The 19,036-nt window shown below is 37.7% G+C and overlaps 2 protein-coding genes across 7 annotated transcripts in view; one reads left to right on the top strand and one right to left on the bottom strand.

Annotated features, from left to right (window-relative positions):
• SLC30A4 (solute carrier family 30 member 4) overlaps positions 1-12,409 on the top strand; it is a 28,452-nt gene extending 16,043 nt beyond the window's left edge. For 2 of the 5 annotated variants that reach the window (XM_086710601.1, XM_025919585.2), the window contains exons 4-8: positions 5,481-5,634; positions 7,101-7,299; positions 8,192-8,297; positions 9,413-9,547; positions 10,150-12,409. In XM_086710601.1, coding sequence (XP_086566727.1) covers positions 5,481-5,634; positions 7,101-7,299; positions 8,192-8,297; positions 9,413-9,547; positions 10,150-10,304 — 749 coding nt within the window. In that variant the 3' untranslated portion in view covers positions 10,305-12,409. The remainder of the gene's footprint in view (positions 1-5,480; positions 5,635-7,100; positions 7,300-8,191; positions 8,298-9,412; positions 9,548-10,149) is intronic. The other 3 variants (XM_086710603.1, XM_086710604.1, XM_086710602.1) reach the window with 3 other exon arrangements.
• BLOC1S6 (biogenesis of lysosomal organelles complex 1 subunit 6) overlaps positions 1-19,036 on the bottom strand; it is a 128,838-nt gene that overhangs the window by 97,603 nt on the left and 12,199 nt on the right. The gene's annotated exons all lie outside the window — the stretch shown is intronic.

Genomic DNA, 19,036 nt, shown 5'->3' with positions numbered 1-19,036 from the left:
TAGAACTACTATAATAATAGGTTTTCTAGAATTTCCATAAAAATCGTTCAAGAGTTTTTAATTTATGATACATTTCCATTTAGTCAAGTTTACCTAAAGTTACCGGGGTAGTAACTTTCACAGAAATCTGGGGTTTTGTTTTCGTTTATTTTTATTAAAAAAATTTTTTTTAATGTTTATTTATTTCTGAGAGAGAGAGAGAGAGAGAGAGAGAGACAGCATGAGCAGGGGAGGGGCAGAGAGAGGGAGGGAGACACAGAATCCGAAGCAGGCTCCAGGCTCTCAGCTGTCAGCACAGAGCTTGACGTGGGGCTTGAACTCACGAACCATGAGATCATGACCTGAGCTAAAGTCGGAGGCTTAACCTGAGCCACCCAGGCGCCCCAGAAATCTGGGGTTTCAATTGTGAAAGTTCCTGGGTCTCCCTTCAAAGATGAAAAATCCGTATGTTATGTACTCTTTTTTTGTTGAAAACCTTTATTGTATGTTATGTGACCAGAGACTAACCCAGAGCAAGAATGAGAGGAGTAGAGCAAGTCATAATGTGGTTGTTGATGGAAAGCTTCCCTCTCTCTTAATTGTTGGGGGGCAAAAATCTTGCTTATGTTTATCTGCATTCCATCATGTTAAAGATACTATGGGGAAAAAAATCTTAAACGCTCATTCCTCCCATTCTTGATATTTCACCAAAATTTCATTTATTCATAGTGAAAGAGCTTTTATCAAAAGAAATGATCATAGTAGTACTATTAGGATTTTTAGCTATATACTATCATCTGTGCCTTATACTTCTCAGTTATAAATCTCAGCCCTAAAAATCTATTTCAGGTTTTCTTTTTCTCCTTTTGCAGTTATCGGCATCCTGTCTAGAAGACATTTTGACAGGTGATTAGAATAAAAAATAACAGATGAGGGGCGCCTGGGTGGCTCAGTCGGTTAAGCGTCCGACTTCTGCTCAGGTCATGATCTCACAGCTTGTGGGTTCGAGCCCCGCGTTGGGCTCTGTGCTGACAGGTCGGAGCCTGGAGTCTGCTTCGGATTCTGTGTCTCCCTCTCTCTCTGACCCTCCCCGTTCATGCTCTGTCTCTCTCTGTCTCAAAACTAAATAAACATTAAAAAAAAAAATTAAAAATAACAGATGGATGTCTTTGCTTTTCACCAAGGGAATTAGACATGAGGCCATTCCTTACTGATTACTGGAAAAGAGATATTGGTACCAGGATCCTAATATGTTATTTTGGAAAGTTCTAGGAATCAGCTGGATTCCATTACTCTTAACTGTGGGCAAGCATTGGGATCCCTTTTATGCTACTCACATGGGTGAAAACTGGTATGGAGAACTGCGTGTTCCGTGGCAGGAACCCTAGTGGGCCTTCTAAGTATGGGAATCCTCCCTACCAAAAATCTGGTCATGCTTTAGTTTGACTTTCACTTCATTTATTTATTTATTTTTCAATGTTTATTTTTGAGAGTGGGGGGGAGAGGCAGAGAGAGAGAGAGAGGGAGGGAGGGAGACACAGAATCCGAAGCAGTCTCCAGGCTCTGAGCTGTCAACCCATACACCAAAGCAGGGCTCGAACTCACAAACTGTGAGATCATGACCTGGGCCGAAGTGGATGTTTAACTGACTGAGCCACCCAGGCGCCCCTCACTTTATTTTTTTTTTAAGTTTATTTATTTATTTTGAGAGAAAGTGCAAGTGTGAGCAGGGGAGGGGCAGAGAGGAGGGAGAGAGAACCCCAAGCAGGTTCTGTGCTGTCAGTGCAGAGCCAGAGGGACATGGGGCTCAGTCTCACCAACCATGAGATCATGACCTGAGCTGAAATCAGGAGTTGGATGCGCAACTGAATGAGCTACTCAGGTGCCTCCATTTTACTTTATTTTCATTGTGTTTTTGCCTTATCTGAAAGTTCACAGTAAGGTAATTTTAAGTGTTTAGGAAAATTATCACTGGGAGGTGGGGTTGCCAGATTTAGCATGTGTTATGTGCATACACACATTCTTTCAAGACACCCAGTATGTCTGAAAAATTGCATGGGACATACTTATACTAAAAAATTATTTGTTGTTTATCTGAAATGCAAATTTAACTAGACATTCAGTGTTTTTTATCTGGCATACCTACTAGTGTAACTGTATCATTTACCATCCAAACCAGGACACTTTTGAGAGTAAAGTGGAGCACTTTTAATAATTTTGCCAGGACAACAGACATATTGGGACTATCCCAAGAAAACTATAAAGTATTGTCAGCCTAATTATAAGAGGTTCTGAAAGGATTTTTGATTACTGGTTTTAGATTTTCATAAGCAATCACATCTTTATGTCATTAACTTGTATCCCTATGAATCTTTATAAATGCAAAGTGTATTGCTTTATAATTTTATGTTAAGAAATATGACTAAGGCATCTTGACACATGATTGAAGTTCTCTTTTTTGGGAAGGTGTTGGGGGAAGAGTTTGAGAAGAATTGGTTTTATTTATTGAGTGAGTGAATGAGTGTGTGGGAGCAGGGGAGGAAGAGAGAGAGAGAGAGAGAGAGAGAGAGAGAGAGAGAGAAAGAGAATCCCAAACAGGCCCTGAGCTGTCAGCACAGAACCAGATATGGGGCTCAGACTCACAAAACTGCGAGATCATGACCTGAACCAAAGTCAAGAATTGGATGCTTAACTGACTTAGCCATCTAGGTGCCCTGGTATTTTTTTAAGTAAACTCTAAACCCAACATGGGGCTCAAACTCATGACCCCAAGATCAAGAGTTGCATGCTCCACCGTCCGAGCCAGCCAGGCATGCCAGAATTGGTATTAAATATTAATTTTAAAGAGAAAATTCTCTTACTTTGTGAGTTAAATGAAGCCACCACTAAGTACATGAAATTACGGTTTAAGGATATTTTAATTACTTCTTTTTATTATATATATGTGTATTTTACTATCAGCAGTTATAACTTAAGACAAGAAATTGTGTATGTTTTCTGTGTTGTATTTGACTTAATTCTTCTAACCTGTGTACTTCTTGTTTGGGGGATATAGTAAATAACCTATTATTCACATTTAGCTTACCCTTCTTAATTTCATAGCCTTTTATCATCTGCCCTTGCTCAACCTAACTAACTTCATTTTGCAAATCCACCCATAGATATTTGCTACATGACAACTACTCTGCTGAGTGCTACAGTAAATGTGACATGGGAGGAAACTGGTCCTGTCCTCAAGCTGCTGAGAGTGTGCACTTGATGTGGTAGTCTCTCCACAGCTTTGTATATTTCACATTGTTTTTCTCTGTCTTCTTAACCCCCTGTCTCTTTTGAAGTGTGATGATTAGTATGTCAGAAATAGGCGTAGCATGGTTTTGAATAGGAACTGTATTATTCCAACATTTGTTCGGCTGATGCACAGGATTTTATTGGAATTTTGTCTACATTAATGAGAGGTGTTCAGGAAACAGCTTAAAACAACTACTAGATAATTTTTCTGTGCTGTAACTTATGCATCAGAATAAAAATGTATCAAAGTTCAACAGATTTGAACTGCCTGAGGAACCTTTGAGCAATGAGTTGACTCAGATAACAGTTTCCCAGATTGTTTTACCTTTAACAAGATTGCCTGGTTTCTCTAAAGGAAAAAATTTCTTTACAAGTATTTTCTTGCTTTTATTGTTTTGATTATCAACAGTTGTTTTATATTATAATGTTGGTTAATTATTTAAAAATGTAAGTACTTCCCATTGCCCTATTTGTGTTATCTTGAAAAGCTATAAAATTATTTCTACTGTATACTCACATGGTAAAAAGTTTATATGATATAAAAGCATATATAGTGCAGTCATCCCTGTCTCCCAGCCACCCATTCTTTTCATAACCAGTTTTTTGTCAATATTTTATATATCCTTTAAGAGATTACATGTACAGATATTATTATATATTCTTTTTTCTTTTCACATAGTAACATACCATATGCACTCTTGTGTACTTGGCTTTTTTTATGTAACACTGTATCTTAGAGATTACTCCTTATCAGAACATAAAGAGCTATAGCCCTTTTTTTTTTTTCCCAACGTTTATTTATTTTTGGGACAGAGAGAGACAGAGCATGAACGGGGGAGGGGCCGAGAGAGAGGGAGACACAGAATCGGAAACAGGCTCCAGGCTCTGAGCCATCAGCCCAGGAGCCTGACGCAGGGCTCGAACTCACGGACGGTGAGATCGTGACCTGGCTGAAGTCGGACGCTTAACCGACTGCGCCACCCAGGCGCCCCTATAGCCCTTTTTTTAACAGCTGCATATTATTCCGTGTTACAAGGCCCCTACTAATCACTTTATTGTTTTCAGTTGCTTGCTATTATATACAGTGCCTGATGAACAGCTTCATAGCATCTCATTTTGCACATGTGCGACTCAATTAGCATGAATGTGTATATCATTGCAAGAAGAATTTCTGGGTCAAATTGTATTCACGAATAGTTGAATGTCTTATTGTTTTTATGTCTAATTGTTTTTCTTTAAAGGTAATACATATCTGTGGTAAAACTTAAAACCTTACTGAAAAGAATAAAATGAAAAATAAGTTCTCCAAGCTTCTAGCCCCACTTCCTAGATGTAACACTTTGTTGTCTTTCTTGTGATTATCAACTTGCCTAATACTCATTTTTCTTTTTTTTCCTTGTCTTTTTAAACATAAATGGCTTTATGATATTCCAGTATATGGATATATCATACTTCATCCAGTAAGTTCCTGATTGGTGGACATTTAAGATGTCTCCAGATATTTTTTGATACTAGTGAGGTTACAGTGAAGAACCATGTAGATACATGTATTTGCATACATATCATGTGTTCGTTCTATTGAATAGATTCCTTGAATCAAGGAATACATGCATTTTAAATATTGATTCATTTTATAAACTGCTCTCCAAAAAGATAGTTCCACTCGATACGTCCACCAGTATATCCTTGCTAACTCTGGTCAGTAAGATCAAAACTTTTTAATCTTTATGTGTTTAGTAAATGACAAAACACAATCATATTCTTATTTGAACTTCTTGTATTATGATAAGTTGGTCATTTCTGTTAATTTTCTATGTGTTAATATTTGTGTCCTTTACACATTTTTGTTATGGGTTGTTCACTTTGGTAGTGATTTGTAAGTGTAGTCTTCTATTAGGAAGTAGTCTGTGATCATGTATGTTAGAAATAATTTTTTCTCAGTTTTTCAGTTTTTACCATGTGTATGTTGTTAAATATACACAGTTTGGACCCTAAAGAGATGAGGGAAAGGTGGAGAATGCTGGGAATGAATTAGTGGAAGATCCAGAGAAAACTACTAAACACATTTTAAATAAGGAAAATAACATGACAGAAATGATACAGTGTTTTTGTCTCTTTAGAGGAAAGATATAAATAAAAGATTGTGAAGTGTTCAGTTTGTATGAAGTATAACAACACACAGATATATCACTTTTTTATATTTTTCCCTCCAGAGGTTTTATCAGCTATGATTAGTGTGCTCTTGGTGTATATACTTATGGGATTCCTCCTATATGAAGCTGTCCAAAGAACTATCCATATGAAATATGAAATAAATGGAGATATAATGCTCATCACTGCAGCTGTTGGAGTTGCTGTTAATGTAATGTAAGCTCTATTTTTTTTAATGTAATATCTTTATTTTTTAGACTAGTTTTAGGTTCACAGCAAAAATTGAGCAGAAGGCATAGAGATTTCCCATATATCCCCTGCCTTCAAACATGTGTGGCTTCCGCATTATCAGCATCCTTCAGCAGAGTCATGCATGTGTTACAGTTGATGAACCAACATGAGCACATCACCACACGGTGTCCCTAGTTTACATTTGGGTTCATTCATTCTTGGTGTTGTATATTCTTTGGGTTTGGACATTATGGTGGCACACACTCTATATTGTTTTCACATCGATATTTTTAAGTACTGTGAACTGAGAGATTTTTATACATGCATTCAGTAATGTGCAGTGGTATTTTTATGTATTTTAAAATTATATATGTTAAATATGTAATTTTTCTTATGTTAATAAAACACTTGGAATTATAAATTCCTCACTAGTTTGCTCAATTATGCTGAAGTTTGACCAACAATGAGGTATTTAAGTGGGACAAAGTTTTTTTTAACTTTTATTTTATAATACTTTTGTATTAATAAGATATTTTTAATTACAAACTTTTTTCCCTAAGAATTATGAAATTTTTAGGTTTATACTTAATCATTTGGATCAGCAGTCAGCAAACTTTCTTGTAAAGGGCCAGACAGTAAATATTTTAGGCTTTGAGAGCCATGCAGTCTCTTTTGCAGCTGCTCAACTCTGCTGTTACAGAACAAAAGCAGCAACACGTAATATATAAACAAATGAGCATGGCTGTGTCCCAGTAAAACTTTGTGTACAAAACCAGGCATTGGGCCGCATACGCTTTACAGACCATGGTTTGCCAATCCCTGCCCTGGCTTCCATTCCTACTTAAAATAAAATCAAAATCCTTACCATCACCTTTTTGATAAGATCCTGTGTACCTCTCTAACTCATATCCTAGCATTCTTGCTCACTTTAGCAACAATGGTTATCTTGCTTTTTTGAAACACGTAGAGCACATTTTCATACAAAGGCCTTTGCTCTGGTATTCCTTCTGCCTAGAACCACCCTTTCACCACCACCTGCTTCTTGACTTGATTCGAGTCTCTGCTGAGAAGGAATCTCAGAGAGACATTGTCTGACCGACCACCCCCCCCCCCCCCCCCCGACCCTAGCACTCTCCATCCCTCGAAGTGCCTTTTCTTCAGAATAGTTGCATTGCCTGGCAGTATGTTCTGTATTGATTTGTTGAATTCTCTGCCTTCTCTACTAGAACAGAAGCTAGTAGAGCTTCTACTCCTAGCATGGGGATAGGGATAGGTCTGTCTGATTCACTGTTTTGACCCTAGCACCTAGAATAGTACCTGCTATGCAATAGGTGCTCAGATATATATTAAATGAATGAGTTCCATGTTGTCTCATTAGTGTCTGATTAGCAATAAATATTTTTATCAATACTGCTAGGAAGAATAATAATGTTTTCTTTTATTTTTGACAGAATGGGGTTTCTATTGAACCAGTCTGGTCACCACGCCCATTCCCACTCTCTGCCTTCGAATTCTCCTACCGCAGGTTCTGGGTGCAGACACAACCATGGGCAGGACAGCCTAGCAGTGAGAGCTGCATTTGTACATGCCTTGGGGGATTTGGTACAGAGTGTTGGTGTACTAATAGCTGCATACATCATACGATTCAAGGTAATAGGATTGCTAATTTTTCTATTTTAAAATATATTTAATTTCAATATTAAAACTAAAGGTAATTGTCTTTTATCAGTATATTGGACACCAAAGCTAGTCTTACTCATTTTGCATTTAGGGAGGCTTAACTGAGCCGCCAGTATAGCTCTTTTGTTAACACTAAACACAGTAGTATCATTTTACAGAGTAACAATCTATAGCTGGCTTCAGTACCACCTTCACTCGAGTTTAAGCCTTGTCCCTGAACTGCTAGGTACTGGCATGTGTGCTGGACTAGAAATCCAGAGATTTGTGTTCTAGTCTTGGCTCTGCCATTTATACTTTGAGCAAGTATTGAGCAAGTAAGTCCCTTAACTCTAAACTCTTATTTATTAGGTTTATTTATTTTGAGAGAGTGCACACAGGCACACATGCACGAGTAGGGGAAGGGCAATGAGAGAGAGAGCGAGCAAGTGAGCGAGAAACTCAGTCTCCTCACTCAGCACAGAGCCTGACGCAGGGCACTATCCCATGACCATGAGATCATGATCTGAGCTAAAATCAAGAGTCAGACACTTAACCAACTGAGCCATCCAGGAGCCCCTCTAGATCAGATAAGTGGCTGCTAAAACTCGTTTGAGCTCTGATATTCTCTGGTTCTGGTTGGAAGATTTAGGGAAGGCACAGAGGAAAGCAGTAGAACAAATGATTAAACCTCTGGAAATAGGTCTTACCAGGAAAGGTATTTAAACAATCCAGGAAAGAGTCACAGTATCTAAATTTAAAGGTATTCTTCAGTCCTGGCAAAGGCAGCTAAAGAATGGGGGACATGGGGACAGAGTATGGCTTGTTTTGCTTGTTTTATGTCAGTCTGTACTTAATCATACAATTTTGCTCTGTCACCTTTCAGCCAGAATACAAGATTGCCGATCCCATCTGTACATATGTATTTTCATTACTTGTGGCTTTCACAACATTTCGTATCATATGGGACACAATAGTTATAATACTAGAAGGTAAGCTCTCACTAATATCCCCCGTTGTGGGTTTATTACTTCCCTAAATCAGATTGGGGGTGGGCGGGGCACTCTAGGGTAGGTAGGAGTCCTGTCTTTTCTTTTTACAGACGCTTATAGGTTATAGTAACACCACTTTATGTGTATATAAAATATAAGAATTGATGTGCTCTCCCATCTGTTACCTATTCGATCCTTATGATCACTGAGAAAGGTAGGTAAGGTAGACATTATTATCTCTATTTACCAACAAGGAAATTGAGGTTCAGAGGGGTAACATAACTTGCTTAATTAAGGTAATGCTGCTAATAAATAAACTATGGAGCTAGGACAAAGATGCAACTCTTTTGAGTCTTAATACAGTTATGTCTACTGGTTTATTAATTCCTTAATTCCCATTTAACTTGCTATTTTGTTATATTTCCTACATCCCTACTTATATTAAGTATATGCCTATATTTTCAACAGTACGTTCATTATCATTGGATGTTCCCTTTTTTTCATTTTTTTTCTGTCTATCCTGGCTTTTTATTTTTTTAAATGTTTGTTTATTTTTGAGAGAGACAGCGTGAGAGTGCAAGCTGCGGAAGGGCAGAGAGAGAGGGAGACACAGAATCCCAAGCAGGCTCTGTGCTATCAGCAGGGCTCGAACCCATGAACTGTGAGATCATGACCTGAGCCAAAATCAAGAGTCAGACACTTAACTGACTAAACCACCAGGTGCCTCTATCCTAGCTTATTTGTTAAATGAAGTATTCAGGTTTGATATATATATTTTTAAGTTGATTTATTTTGAGAGAGAGAGAGAGTGCATGTGCACGTGTGCCAAGCGCAGGTGGGGGAGGGGCAGAGAGAGAGAGACAGCACCCAGCCCATCGTGGGGCTCAATCTCATGTGGGATCATAACCTGAGCCAAAATCAAGACTTGGATGCTTAACCAACTGAGCCACCCAGGTGCATCCTTGTCTTAAAGTATTAAGATATTTTAAAGTATTCATTTAAACTGAATTTGGTAAAGCCGTTTGAGTTCTTTGGAAAAAAAAATTCTATCAGTTATGTATAACTTTTTCCCCCAAATAAACTTTACTTATAAATGATATATTCTAAACTAATAGGTGTACCAAGCCATTTGAATGTAGACTATATCAAAGAAGCCTTGATGAAAATAGAAGATGTATATTCAGTGGAAGATTTAAATATCTGGTCTCTCACTTCAGGAAAACCTACTGCCATAGTACACATACAGCTAAGTATGTTGCTGACGGTAAATCCTGGGGTTGGTGGACTTTGTCTTTGGAATTGAATTTAACATTTTTGCTTTTAAATAAGTAGGAAAATTGTTTCTGCTGGAAAGATTTGCTTTAAGGGAGGGTTCAGACTTTTCAAAAGGTGAGTTGCAGATCAATAATGGCAGCCGAGCAATAATTTTCAATCTCTTTAAGATGAGACATTACAAATTGATTTTTGCTTTCAGATTAAAGCATGAAGTGTATCTACCATGCTGTATTTCTACATAAGAAAAGCTGGGTCTGTTTTTATTTCTTTAGGTCATTTCACAGATTGATGCTTTTTATTTATCAAAATAATACATGCATGTGGTTTATTTTTTTTTAAAGTACAGAAGACTTGCAATTGATGTCCAGTATTCTTTCTCTGAGAGTGGACTAGAGGGATTGGAATAATGACAAGCCATCCTGGCTTTTTAAGCCGGTGTGCTTCTCCAAGAGAGGAGCTTCAAGAGGGGAGAAATCAAACTAATAAAAATAGGTTCACTGTATATGAAATTTGTTATTTCCCTGTGTCATTGTAACTTTGTACAATGAATAGTAATGATATTTTCTTGACATTGCAGTTCCTGGAAGTTCATCTAAATGGGAAGAAGTACAGTCCAAAGCAAAGCATGTGTTATTGAACACATTTGGCATGTATAAATGTACTATTCAGCTTCAGAGTTACAGGCAAGAAGTGGACAGAACTTGTGCACATTGTCAGAGTTCCAGTTCCTAATTTTATATGTTTTGGGGACCACTGCCTTATTTATCCTGCAGTCACAGACCTGAGAGCAATAAATGTGCACACCTGAAAGAGAAAATGGAATCCCTGACAGCTGTGTCCATATCAAGCACCTGTCTCTCAAAACAATCACTCTAGCCTGAGAGTGCTACTTTCTGTTTAATGGTAAAAGGAGACTTCACCATGGTTTTCAGATGAAGATGTTTCCAAAACACTATTTATAAAATGAGACGTGACTCTACGGATACCTCAAAGAAGACAATCCAAGACCACATTTCACTAACTGTGACAGAGTACATGTCTTAAAGGGAGCATCAAGAATTCAGTATTTGCATTTAAAAATCCTTTTTAAGGACCATTTTTTATCAAGCTAGTGCTGGAAAACTGATTTTTTTTTATTAGGTAATCTTGACAGCCAGCTTCTGGAATTTGACACCCAGTTATGTTTTTACAGAAATTATTTCTCAACAGATTTCAGAGAATACTAGAAATTATCCAGATAGTGGAATAAGCATGTATTCCTAAGTGTTTCAGAAATGTTTTATTTCACAAATAATGTTATTGTTATAGTTATACTTTATAAACAACTTTTTCCAGATGTTACAGGGTTTTGAATCTCAAAGTTATCATTTTGGTTATTTGTAATCTTAATCAGAACCAAATCTTTACATGTTGTGGTGGTCACTGTCATTAGGAATATTTAGGAAATATTTTCAATACTATTCTAAATGGCAGAAGTTAATCTTAAATTACTATATGGTGATTTAAAATATAGGAGTGAGGATGGAGTGTGGAATGTCAGATTTAAGTCTTCTGCAGTCACTTTTATTATTCATGGAATTATCTTAAGAATAGCAGGAGACTGCAAAATGTAAACAATGATCCTCTGTCCTTGTAAGAACTGAAAGTGTGCTTGGTACCTTGCTTCCTGCCTCCATACCAGTTAGTCTGTGCCCCTTCAGGGTAAAACTCTGGAGAGCTGTGGTTCAGTTTGTAATGCCTATCTTTCACATGTAGATTAACCACATTCCTCCAGAGAGAATTTGTTTGATGATATGGGTTAGGGATTCTCCACGGACTCCAGAAACCCTAAGATATAATTTTGAGGTTTTCCAATAATACCATAGCAGAAATGCCCAGAGAGATAGGGAGAACACATTTAAAAAGAAAGAAAACATCAAGGGTTTTTGACCTTGTATTTGTGTTGTTTGAAACACAGGAATTGGGATGGACATTCAATCTGTGTTGTAGGGAGGCTAAACCTGAAACTTTCCAAACCGAATGCAACCTAATTGGTACCAGTTGTGTTAAAGGGGTAGCTGTGAATAATCAGGTTTCATTTTGCAACTGTTGGTTTTGTGATTATCTTTATGCACTTTAGAAGTCTATTTTCACAGGGACAGTTTCTTAACCAAGAATGGATATGGTTCTTGAGGTTCTCAGAGAATCAGAGTACAATTACTAGGCAAGTTGTGAATTAGAAGCGTAGATAAACATGCAGATGACTTATAATATCAAAGAAGGAGAGGAAGCAGATTTCGTGTTTCTACCAAGTACCTCACTGTAAGTAAACCTAAGATAAAACCTGAAGTTCCCTAAAAGATGATTAAGAGTTGATGGTATCCCCCAAAAAAGGGTTGATGAGGGTTAATGGTATCTAGTAAAACCCAGTGTTTATTGAATTGAATTGAAAATTAACCTTATGCGGTTCTTGCTGTGAATCCATTTAAAATGATTTGAATTTTTCAAAAATTTGAGTAGTACATACATAGTTTAAGTCAAAATTCTCTTAAATGTGGAAGGCAAATAAGAATAAATGAGAAGCATTTCAGTGGACATCTGGGCATTACGGACTTTGGGTACCTAGCAAGAGAAAGGAAAAGAACATGCATTGTATGCTAATGGCTTTCCCCGTATTTGCAGGTGTTTCCCATGTGTCCACTGAGCTTGTTTCTTGTAAACTTTCCTTTATCCTAAATAGGCGTATCTTACTTTTCATATCGACCTGTTCCTTGAAAAAGTTATGTGATAAAACAGTCTGAAATTCATTTGAGGATTGAAAAGGATTTTTTGTAAAATGCAGAAACAGTGAAAACTTTTGTAAATTTTAGTGAGTGTGCTTTGTTTAAGTGAGGTACACATGAAGTTCCCTGTGCTTTTTCTTTTGTAGCAAGGACTACACATTTTGTACTTGTGCTTTCCTGGGGCTGAGATTGAAAATTGATAGATTTCACTTTTTGTAACTTGACAAAACCCACACAGGACGATGTGAACTTAGCAGTTAGGGCCAGGGACTGCACGACGGAAGCCACAGAGCCTTGGGTCTGTCCCTACCCTGCTGAGCTGCAACCCTGAGTCACACCCCTCAGACAGCCCTCACAGGAAGAGTTCTCCACTGTCCTGACACAGGCGCTGGGTAATTTTGGATAAACACTTTGCATTGTTAATTTTGCACTGAGAAAACAGATCACAACCTAAAAACTGGGCAGTTCTTCAGTGTGATGTTTTTTTTGTTTGTTTTTTTTAAGTAAGCTCCACAAAGCGTGGAGCCCAGTGCCAGGCTTGAACTCCCATCCCTGAGATCGAGACCTGAGCTGACATCAAGAATTGGACAGTTAATCAACTGATGCACCCAGGTGCCCCAGTTTGATGTATTTTAATTAACATTTGCAAATAATCAGAGTTACTTGTATATATAAACCTGTCAAAACTCTGGCCAGAGGCAGCATTTTGATTTATTTTAGGAAAAGACCTATTTTTCATTAACGACCATGCTGCCTTACAAACCTAATGTGAGGAATATAGCTGAATAGGGCATCTTTCAGAGAGCTTTGAAATGTAGAACCATTTCAAATAGAATTCCCACATACACTTCCCATTAGCTGTGCCTTGTGTAATGTGAGCCCAGATTTTCGCAGCTTGCAGCTCCTGTCAGTATTGTTTGCCAAATCACAGGCTCTCTTATTTTACTGTTTTCGTTTCAAGTTTGGGTACTTTATTTCCATTTTCTAAAACTAAGTTTCCTGCTCTTAAAAGTCTCAGTGTTCTGGTTCTGTGTCTTGAACCCAGGTGTCCTCACTGACAGTGTTTGTTTTTAGTAGAATTTTCCCAGAATAGACACAGGCAAGATCAGACACATGAGCTTCCCTTTTGTTTAAATGTGAGGAAAACCATCTTTCAGAAACAAAGCACCACTTATAAACTTTTTCTTCGTGAGGAAGAACCCTTTTTTTAAACAGCTGATTGTTCTTGATCCAGATTTCTCTTGGACACTGAACTTTACAGTATAAGTATGATAGAAATAGACTACACTATACAACCATAAGTGAAGATTCTCTAATAAGACTGGATTGTGTTTCTTAAACAACTACTCTCACCACTTTAGAAGAGATAGTCATTCACTTTTGAAACAAGCACAATGAGGTAAATTTATTTTCTTTTTATGAATTTATGTGAATTGGTTCACCATAATGAATAAGGTGTGTTTTTACAGAATCTGAGCCCCGTTGGAATAAGATTTTAGGCAATTTTCCTGTTGACTCTACCTTACATATAGTGTTAATAGATGTAAGATTAGTTCCTTTGGCTTGGTTTCTTCTTAAACCAAGCTTAGCTCATGAGCCACTTGAGTATTAGTCCCAAAGAATAGTGACATCTTGCTATATGCTGTGTTGAGGGGAGGTGAGTCTGATTTCCAAATGATTAAGTTTTTTTTGTCTCTAACCAAAACATGATTTGCAAACTCTAACTACAGATCTGCCACGGGAATCTTGCTGGAAAGGACATCAGATTTGTTTTACAGCTCACCAATCAGGGATATTTTTTGTTATGTTCGTAGGAGCCCGCAAATTAGAAGAAATTGTCGTGGGAATTCCTCAGTATTGAATTGTGTATGTGCATTCAGGCCATCCGATCCTTGAATTCCTGCTTACAAAGGGTTTACTCTGTTACGTTATTCTTCCAATCGTATTGTAAAGACCAATATTTTCTGATTTTTGGTAAGACTGGAAAACATTTACGGAGACTTTCCCAATTACATCTATGACAGCGTCAATTTAAATATTGCAGTTAAGTATATTCTGAAAAATTGAAATGGCCAGTATGTCAGCTTTGCACCTGGAAGATACCTTATATTTGGAAAGCTTATGCTTCTCTAAAAATATATGTTATTAAGCCATATCACAGTTTAAGAAATTGTATATACTTTTCCATTTGCCCTTTCAGAAACCAGGTATTTTGCATACGATTGATTTTAGGAAGATTTTGAAGCTGGTGTTTCTCCATATAATTTAAGATCAAGATATAGTATATGTATATGTACTGTATTTGCAATTTTCAAATTGTAATTTCCTATACATTTATTAAATAAAGTATTGTTTTGCCGTGTGGTTTATTAAAAAATGAAAATATATAATCCTGAAATTTCTGGGCTGCTTTATTGAGCAATAGCAGACCTTAAAACATAGCAATAATCTTAAAAAGCATTGGAAAATAGATGATACCCTAGTTTTATAAACTCAGACTGTAATGCCCTATTTAAGGTGTTTAAGAACTAAACCTGGGAAAAACCTTCCAGGTAAAGAAAAAAAGAGCTATTAAAAGAATCTATAACTTTTTCTACAAGTCACTTTTAATATTCCTGCAGGCCCAGCAACAATGGCAGAAAGGAAAGAGATGCTCCCGTGAAAGTAAGATTGGTGAGGGCCTTTGTGAAGTCTGAGAGGAATGACCTGGTGACCCTCCGATGGTACAGACGGGGGGTCAGCACACTGTGCCTCATGGGCCGAGTCTGGCCTGCAGCCCGTTTTGCGTGGCCCATGGAGCTGAAAATGGTTTTTGTAATTTTTAATGGTTAAAAAAAAAAAATCAGAAGAATGATATGTGAAAATTACGTTGAACTTTAAATTTCAGTGTAAATAAAGTATTCCTCAAACACAGCCACACTCATTTCATCACGTATGGTTACCTGTGGCTGCTTTCGTGCTGCGGTGGCAGAGTTGAGTAGTTGGGACAGATATAAAATATTTACTATCTGACCATTTGTAGGCGAAGTTTGCCCGCCCTTGGTATACACTGTCGTATGGTTTCAAGGCTCTTAACAGCGCAGATGGGTGCGGCAGGCTTTTCTGGAGCCTGCTCGGAAGTTTCTGTGACTGGCCAGTCTGAAGGCCACCTGCGCTGTCAAAGCTTCTTCCCCTCCCTTACTTTTTTCTTTTGTCTGTCTTCCTCGGAAGTTTGAGGCAGAGATAGAGGAGAAGAGGAGCAGGATTTCAAACACCATCTATGTGCCATACACTCTCTAAGTTTACTAGCAAAGCAGTTTTCTACCCCCTAACGCCAGGATCATTTCAGAATATTTTCAATATACAGGTTTACTGGATTTTTTAATTTTCACGTAAGTTATGACAAAAAATAAAATGTCCAACCTACTGAACCAATTCTCTGAGATGTCCCAATTTCAGTATTATGGTATCTTAAAGATGAGAATGCTTCTCAAACCAAGTATGTAGATCTCAGTGGCTAAAACACTGAATTATATAGTATTTCTTAGAACTTTAACAAACATGCGTTAAAGTACCCTATGTGTGTTGAGTACCCTATGCAGCTTGTGCCAAATGGGCGCTCACGAATGAAAAATACCATTTTATCTGCTAAGACGAAATTTGGTTATTGGGCTTTAAAAATAACATGTTCTTGGGGCGCCTGGGTGGCTCAGTCGGTTAAGCATCCGACTTCGGCTCAGGTCACGATCTCACAGTCCGTGAGTTCGAGCCCCGTGTCGGGCTCTGGGCTGATGGCTCAGAGCCTGGAGCCTGCTTCCGATTCTGTGTCTCCTTCTCTCTCTGCCCCTCCCCCATTCATGCTCTCTCTCTCTCTCTCAAAAATAAATAAAAATGTTAAAAAAAATTTAAAAAAATAAATAAATAAAAATAAAAATAAAAATAACATGTTCTTTAAAGTTTCCCAGTCACCTAGAGAAAGACTCCTCTATTTTTGAAAATAGTAATAAAATATAGTTTTAGGTAAGTTATAGTAGTGAGATGTTAACATATGATTTGATTACTTACCTAGCTGTATATCTATTTTGATGTGTCATTTTTTTCGTCCTTGTCAGATGGCAAAATGAATTCGAATTTACTTTACAATAAATTATAAATTAGACTTACAAACTCTTTCTTATGCCAAACTTTCCATTTTATTTTATATATTAGTTGGATAATATTTTTGGTTATAATTCCAGCTATGATATAGTATATTTTCTTTAAGCTAGAATATAGCCTAAGCATAAATAGGAAGTATGAAGCCTTCTGACTAAATATCATCTTTACATAAATCATGTGTTTAAGATTAGGAGCTTTAAAAATCCAGCCTCAGTGAAATTTTCAGGCAGAATTCTGGTTTAAGGCTCTATGTGACTTTTACAGAACATGAACTATAAAGTTTGGCCAATAAACATGAAGATGATACTTTGTAAGTTACCAAATTCCTTCTGTGAACTTTTCAAAAATTTGTTCTGGTTTGACTTGAAATTCCTGTTTGTTTTACTTGCCAGCTTCTGCATATTGGTTTGTGGGGTTTTGGTGTGTTTTGGGTTTTGGTGTTTTTTGTTTTTTTTTTTTAACACTTTTGTTCACTTTAACAAAATGCTGGCGCCATGGGGAAAATGTGTGTGAGTTGGTTTTTCTACAAAATATACTGAGCTATTTCTTGGGAAGAAAGTAGGATTTTTTTTTAATGGAAATTTTCAGAGACCCCATGAACGCAAAGCCAACCTGAAAGCAAGACAGACCACCTCTGTTCCCTTGACTTTCCTAGGATTGAAGATCTGCTCCCACCCTCCCTCATTATTCTTTCTTCTACTTCCTCCCCAGAGGAATGCTAACAACATAAATGGTTACAGGGACACTTGCCTCAGGACAGTGATTGTAGTGGATATCTGGCCTAGTCAAGGAATGAAGAAGTGGGGTGAAGAGGAGAGTTTCCTGGACTTCTATTCGTTAAATCAGTTCCCTGTGAAGGCTACTGGCAAATCCTAGTTCCAACAGGCTCTTACTCACTTTACGGTCTGACTGGAGTTTCAGCAGTATCTGAACACAAGCCTATACCATTGTTGCTTTGCTTTTTTGTGTAAGAATATTTTCCAAAGTCCTGCATATTTGTTAAAATTCTAAGAAATATTATATAATTCAGTGTTTTAGCCATTGAGATCTACATACTTGGTTTGAGAAGCATTCTCATCTTTAAGATACCATAATACTGAAATTGGGACATCTCAAAGAATTGGTTCAGTAGGTTGGACTTTAATAAGGTATATTGAGACTACCTCCAGATGTGAATTCATTTTACAATCATTTAACCAAGAAATGATCTGTGAAGGCCACCTCCCTACCACTGAATATGTTGTGGACTAGAACAAAAAATTCCTGTGTATTTTTAAAAATTAAACAGGAAATGAAACAATATTATGTTTTTGGAGAGCGTCTTGGGTCATACCCTCACTCCTACAAATAGAAGATCACACTCCCATTACGGATGGCTTGAGAAACTGGCCTGTAGGATAAAGTCCATCCTCTTGGTAACGACGTACAAAATCCTTCTGGTTTGGTGACTACTCACTTCTCCACCCACAATTCCACCCTTTCTACAACCACTATCCTATCTCCCATGCTTCAGCCATACCAAACCACAGTCCAATTTTGGTTAAAGGGGGAAATAATTGCTAACATTTATTGAACCTTTACTGCCTTTCAGACACTGCTATATACTTAATTGTGTAATTCTCATGATGGTATTTTGATAAATATTATAATCTTCACTTTACAAATGAAGAAACTGAGACCAGGAGAAGTTAACTGCCGTGCTGAAAGTCACATAGGTAGTCATGTAGAAAGAGAAGGTCACAGACATCTCTTAAATATAGTTATAACTAGTAAACAATATAAAAGGGATCCAGTGTAGACTACTGTAGTCAAAATCACAACCATTAGACCATAGATGTATACAAATAATGGAAGTATAATAGTTTAGGAAGACACAACTTTCCATAATTTATATACATGCTTAGCAAAAAAGTAGCCAAAAGTTTACTCTATTTCTTAACTGAGTTCTTGTTTTTTGAGGCACCAGGATAGTGCTAAATCAGGTTTCAGCATGTTCTCACTAGCCTTTCCTTTCTTCATTCCTCAGTCCTCATAGCCATGACTGGGAAGGGTTGGGACCCAAGCCACAAGGGCCAGGCTCCTTCTGCCATTTCTTCAATAGCCAGCCACTGCTTTGCTCTCAGGACAATGCACTTCTGTGTCCACAACTGGTCTTGTTTGTGAAGGGGAGGGGCTAGTCCACGTTACAGTCAACGTACCATGGGACCCCCTGGGCACAACAATCCCCCAAATCTTTTTTTTTTTTTTTAACGTTTATTTATTCTTGAGACAGAGAGATACAGAGCATGAACGGGGGAGGGGCAGAGAGAGAAGGAGACACAGAATCGGAAGCAGGCTTCAGGCTCTGAGCCATCAGCCCAGAGCCTGACACGGGGCTCAAACTCACGGACCGCGAGATCATGACCCAGGCTGAAGTCGGACGCTCAACCGACTGAGCCACCCAGGCGCCCCAACAATCCCCCAAATCTTAAGTCAATGTTTACATTGCTTGGGGGGGGGGGGGAGGGAAAGGTGGCTAAAACAAGCAGAAAGGGTTGTGCCCACCATTGAATCCTTACCAAGACA

The sequence above is a fragment of the Puma concolor genome, chromosome B3 (assembly GCF_028749965.1).
Source record: "Puma concolor isolate L17-30 chromosome B3, mPumCon1.1.hap2, whole genome shotgun sequence".
Lineage (NCBI taxonomy): Eukaryota > Metazoa > Chordata > Mammalia > Carnivora > Felidae > Puma > Puma concolor.
Note: the sequence above shows the minus strand (reverse complement) of the source record. Positions and strands in the feature narration are given on the sequence as shown.